The sequence below is a fragment of the Lolium rigidum genome, chromosome 1 (genome assembly GCF_022539505.1).
Source record: "Lolium rigidum isolate FL_2022 chromosome 1, APGP_CSIRO_Lrig_0.1, whole genome shotgun sequence".
Taxonomy (NCBI): Eukaryota; Viridiplantae; Streptophyta; class Magnoliopsida; order Poales; family Poaceae; genus Lolium; species Lolium rigidum.
In genome coordinates this window covers 283,502,243-283,508,317 of record NC_061508.1, presented here as the reverse complement: position 1 = coordinate 283,508,317, position 6,075 = coordinate 283,502,243, and the positions used below count along the sequence as shown (strand labels likewise).

At 40.3% G+C, this 6,075-nt stretch overlaps 1 protein-coding gene across 1 annotated transcript; it reads left to right on the top strand.

The window, feature by feature from the left end:
* The first annotated feature begins 927 nt into the window (after positions 1-927).
* Positions 928-5,858, top strand: LOC124695080 (sirohydrochlorin ferrochelatase, chloroplastic). The gene is made up of 5 exons (XM_047227972.1): positions 928-1,139; positions 1,218-1,279; positions 4,347-4,457; positions 4,623-4,715; positions 5,501-5,858. The coding sequence occupies exons 1-5, from the start codon at positions 1,010-1,012 to the stop codon at positions 5,603-5,605; spliced, it is 501 nt and encodes a 166-aa protein (XP_047083928.1). The 5' UTR covers positions 928-1,009; the 3' UTR covers positions 5,606-5,858.
* The last annotated feature ends 217 nt before the right edge of the window (positions 5,859-6,075 follow it).

Here is a 6,075-nt window from a genome sequence, read left to right as displayed (position 1 = left end):
CGCGCAAGTCCGGCGGCCGACGCGGCACTGGCGGCGAGGTAAGCTGCTCCCATCCCAAACTCCCCCGTACTCCATGTATTCTTCCCTTTTGGTTGTTTCTTGGAAATTAGCAGTCTCTTTTCGCATCCGCATCACCTCAGCTTCAGGGCACCTAAAGCAGATGCTCAACAACCTGGCCGTTTCATCCAAAGCCACTCGATTCCATGGCGAAGTGTTATTTTCCCCTCCCTCAATCCACTACAGCACGATTATAGTTCCTATCTGACAACAGCTCAATCTGTACTATCTTACTTTGATGACAGTTCTAATTCTATTCGAATCTCTGTCCCATCGTTTAGTTCCAGCCACTAGTGCAAGAAATTTCAAATGACATGCCACTCTGTACAGGGGTAAATACTACTCCGTCCGTCCCACGAAAGTTGTCTGCGATTTGTTAAAATTTGGATGTATCTAGACACTAAATACATCCAAATTTTGACAAATCTCACACAACTTTCATGGGACGGAGGGAGTAGTTGATTTTACCAACTAAACACAAAGAAGTTTAGGACCTGCCAGGCCTTCTAGTCATAATCTTAAGATACTTACTGTATTTTGCGTCCCTGGAAAGCTATGTTTTGGTCAGGAACTGTAACCCTAACTGAAAGGTTCTCTTATACAGAAGGTGCGTATTAAATCGAGTATCTACGTTGCCTTTTGAGAAGATATAGAGGGATCTTTCTGCTCTCTGCTTTTGCTAGGCAAGAACTACGAGGGGTGCTCTAATTGGTCTATGCACCCTGTGTCAATCTCTTTCCAACCCTTCACTGCAACTCCAGCAAGGTAAAATGTTGCTTGCTGGACATTATTCAGTTTCTTCGCCACCAATTTCTGTCATTTCCCATCTCTCGTTTTGCCTTTTGATTTTTTAATATATTTCTTGTTTATTGGCAGTAGGAGCACTAATGTGAGGTATTCCCGTGATTTTCTCAAGTTACTGACAATTAGAAGAAATTCTGGACACTTCGCCATGAGTTCTGGACAAAATTCAGCTTCCGGGCCTGAAACGACTGGGAAGCAAGAGTGTACTGTGGGTGAGAATGATGGTGTGATCATAGTCGACCACGGGTCACGTCGACAAGAATCTAATCTCATGCTAAGTAATGGACAGATTATTTTCGTGGGTTTTCTGATGTTTCTCATGGTTCTTATCTTGAGTAATTTCGTGAAAATTGCAGACGATTTTGTTACTATGTTCAGGTCAAGGACTGGCTACAGGATTGTTGAGCCTGCACATATGGTATGTTTGCATTTTCGGGTTACTTTTATGAATAGGGAGGTTCAAATTCTAAACTTGTTAAGTTCTGCTTGAAGCTTGCAGTTCTCTTGAATTTTTCTTACCATCAAAGTGACGGTTGCTTCCATCATTAGGGTGGTTGTCCAGCATTTGTCTGACGGAAAAGTATCAATCAGCAGTTAACTTCTATTTTGGATTTTATGTTACATAAAGTGTTCCTGGAAAAAATGCATCCAGTAAGCTTGTCTATCTATCCATGGAAATCTGTATATACCACCATACTTTCTTAGCTTCTTGATCCACCACAATACACTAAGAAGTGCTTCTATGCTCTCTCTCTCTCCTCTGCATTACTAGTTTACTACACGTAGTTCTAGTATCTGTGTCCTTTACTTGTATCGGGGCTTGCTACTTTCAGCTAAATACAGTTATAACCATGGTGCCAGCTCCTTTCACTTCTCGCAGTGGCCTTATCTTAGACCGGGAAATATCATGGTGTTAACCAATTTCAGTGTGTGAATAAATACCATGTGATGTGGGCAAAGGGATGAAAAGAGATAATTTACTTAAACAATAAATTCCATAGCCGATCCAACAGAAATGAGATCCTTTTTCATATTTTTAGTGCCATTTTCTTATTCCGAACAAAAACATGTAGCACCAGACAAATAGTGTGATTTTGAGTTAGTACAGAGCTGTAACTTGCATGCCATTGCTTGGCGAAGATGAAGTGAAACCAATGTAAAGCGCAAGCTTTCTGCCCGCTTTGTAATTATTCTCCTTTCGGAGTATCCATGTACAGTAGTTTAGCTCGTATGTTGGGTTTAATCCAGTTAAAACATTTAAAGACATGTGTTTCCTTAGATCTCTTGATATCAATACATATGGCCCGACTGGGCTGAGTAACATAAAAGATCATATTCTTCCATTTTTATGATGTTTACAGAGTGCAATTTAGATTAATCAGCACAACCAACTTCACAGAAATCGATGTCTCTTTTGTGGCCTTAATTTTTGGTAGCATTTTTTTTAAGCTGAAAACTGTAGGGGAGGCCCCGACAGTAAAATTTTATTAAAAGAGATAAAATATGTACAAGAGGAGAAGAAAGGAGGGAATGAACAAAAGGGCCTATCCCTGGGCATAACCCAAAGAGAACTACAAAGCATCTAGCCAAGCTAAGAGAGGGGTTTTTAGGTCATCCTTCATTCTGTAAGAGAGAAGGAAGAGGTCCCTCTTAAAAGAAAAGGACCAAGCTCTAATAGAAGGTGTTACATTGTCAAAAATAAAAGCATTCCGTTGCTTCCATAAATTCCAGGTGGTAGTGGCAAACACTTCAAAGAAGAAAGGTTTCCTAAAAATTCCTCGTGCAGTAGCAATCATCTCAGAGAGTTCCAGGTTGTCTTCAAGAGTGATGCCAATGGATTGCCAACAGCTTTTACTGGAGTTACAGCTGCAGAAGAGATGGTCCCTGGTTTCTAACAAGCCATCATCGCAGAGACGGCATATTCCGTTGTCATTGAGTGAAAAACTTTTCCTTATAAGCATATCCTTGGTGTTTAGGCGGTCGTTAGCGAGAAGCCAGAAGAAAGATTTAATCTTGGGGGTGCACTTTGATTTCCAGATCCATGAACAGAAGGTTGGGGCCTGAATGTGTTCGAAGGTTAGCTTATAAACCTTGTTGGCGGAGAAATGAGTGCCCCAACTATAAAACCATAGGTCTTTTCCATCAGCGTTCCGAGTGGATCTGGTCTGGTGTATAAGGTGATTGAACTCATGAAACTCCTCGAAGGCTTGGGTGGACAACGGGAGATGGAAAGCATCAATAGGGTCGTCCAATTCAAGAATATTCTTCACTGAAGCTAGCTTATTAATAGCGAAGGAGTGTAGCCTAGGGAACCTTGCCATGAGGACATCCGAAGCCCAATTGTCGCTCCAAAAGAGTGCAGTGTCGCCAGTAGCAATCACGCATGAGGCAATCCTCTTGAACTTCGAACAAAGCTTAACAATGTCCCACCACCGAAAAGAGCTTGAAATGTTAGAGGCTTGTGGAGTGGAATTATTATAGCTCTTCCAAATTAGATGGACCCAGGGAATGTTCTCCTTATTGAAAAATTTGTGTAAAAATTTGATAAGAAGAGCCTCATTGTGGGATGCAAGGTTACCCACCTTTCGATTTTGGTCTACATACGAGGTCCCATGCTGCCAAAGATTTGGGTCTGTTGGAGTTATCCATTTTACCCCACACTCCAATTCTTCTACTTTTATCCACAATTTCAATGGCTCCATCTGCCAAAAAAATCTGGTAGCATTGTTGCCATGTTAGATAAGGTAACTATGAATATTGATGTCCACATGATCCAGCCAAGCAAAGGCTAGAAAGCTAAATGTGATCATAACCTCAGTATCATATCAATATGGTCTACCTTATCTTACTTCTCAGGGAACTGGATACAGTTATATTTTTTTGTTGAGAGAAAAGAACAATGAACGGTAGATAAATATTTTGTGAATCATGCCATTATCTGATTTCTGGCATCCTAGTTTGAAGCATACATATGCCAATATCCATCAAGGAACACTTTGAGTTTAGGTTAATATCACATGGTGCTGTAGTTGAGGATATTGAACATATTTAATGATCTAAGTCGTCAGCCTTTTTAGCCAGTCAGATGACTTGTCCAAGATAAGCATCCGCCACTATTAATGTTTCTCATGTTGCTGTTTTTGATGCTCTGCAGTGACATGCGTAATTTAAATTTGTTTTCTAAGTAGTGAATGTAGAAATATTTCCTAAAGATATTTTTTTCACACAAGTTGTATTTCAAGATTATTCCTAAAAAATATTAGTACTGGCATAACTGGGACTATACCAGTTGATTGAAACCATTGCTCAGATAATGTTGACGGATATTTAATTTGGTATGATATTGCCATTCTAGTATGTTTGTGTCCACCAAAAAGGTCATGCCAATATAAACTGATCAAGTAGAGCCAATTCTCTGATGTATTGATCTGGTTGGTCGACAAAAGGCAACATCTTGCTGAATATGCACTTTTACCAAAATGAAGGAACTAGCAGAGCCTACTATTAAGGAAGCATTTGGAAAATGTGTGGAGCAAGGAGCAACCCGCATTATTGTCAGTCCATATTTCCTTTCACCTGGACGGCACTGGAAGCAAGTATGTCTCTTGTGTCTTTTAATACTGGTTATGCTGAATGTTAAATACTTAAGGCTATTTCTGTTTCCTAAAATGTTAAGTACAGAAGTAGGTTGCGTCATTTATCTTGTATCTTAATGCTTATATAGCTAAAGTTTTCAAACAGTTTTGCAATATTTTTCTCAGGATATTCCTTCCTTAGCAGCAGAAGCCTCTAAAGAGCACTCGAATGTGGCCTACATTGTCACTGCTCCTCTTGGATTGCATGAGCTTATGGTGGTATGCACTCATTCATTCCCCTGTAGATTATTCCCATCACACTACATTGTGCATACAGTAGTTGTTTTTTCGCTAAGATGAAATCAAACTAGATGCCCAGTTTGGAACTGCATTTGTTAAGACAATAATTATTCTTCAAGCCCTCGAAGAAAATCATGAAACATGAATGTGGATTTTCCTTGGTAAGTAGATCTACTAGAACTGACACCCTTTTGATGATTTACTACATTTCCTTGCTTCTAGATCACTCTGGTATGTGATTTTGCTGTATATGTATCCCATTTTGTTGCTATATTCTCCCTTGGTCCCAATGCAGGTGTTGCCATTGTTTTAACTTTTACCACAATTTTGACAAATAATATATGTGTCGCTTGTTATAAAACTTGTACCATTAAAACCTTTATTCAAATGCAAATTATATGATATAACTTTTCATAACATATAATCCATGTTTCATTGGTCAAACTTAGACCTCGAAAAGCATGTGCGACACCTAATGGTTGGTCCATAAGTCTGTCCCAACGAAAACTCAAATACTAGTCGTACTTCCTTTTGTTGCTATATCATGCTAATATGCTTTAATTCAGCAGTATGGCTTCACCAAGGAATTGGAATAATCTAGTATTTACTTCTACGAAAGCAAGTTTTGTGGAAAAGATGGTATTTTGTATTCCATGTGAACTACAAGCACTGTTAGGCTGCTAGCAAATAAAAACAGGAATGGTTGCTCGATACCATATCATAGTGGATTACTTATAAATTCCGTGTGAAACATGTATTTGCAGGATATTATGAACGACCGCATCAACTACTGCCTTAAGCACGTTGCGGGTGAAGTCGGTGAGTGTACAGTATGTGCCGGGACTGGAAAGTGCCACCTCTACACTTGACGGCGAAAGCACAGGAGGCTCCTTGGTTTAGAAGTCTAGTCCAAGTAATTTTGTCGATTGTGTTTCAGGCGATCTCGTTTTGTTGGCTGAACAGCAGCGTAGATGGCTGTGGCCAATATTTACATCCTTTTCAACATCGCGTTCCTTGTATCTACCATGGTTTTGCCCAGCTTGTAGTTCTAGAAAGTGTTCAGTACTCGCCATTAACAAGAGAGTATGCACCATGAACAAATTGTGACCAACCGTTCCCCACTGTTCGCTTGTAGCTCTTGCCACTGATGAAGACCGTGATGCGGAATGTGTGTTGATGCTGCTACTTGCTGCTGCCTTGCTTAAACTAGTTGGCTCGTTGTCTTCAATTGAATCGTCGCGCCCAGGGGAGGGGAACGGCGTTCAATGGCCACCCTCCCTGCTGCCAGATTTTTTTGCCGTCGCTGTGTACTGACTGTCCAACCTGACTAGTGGTACAA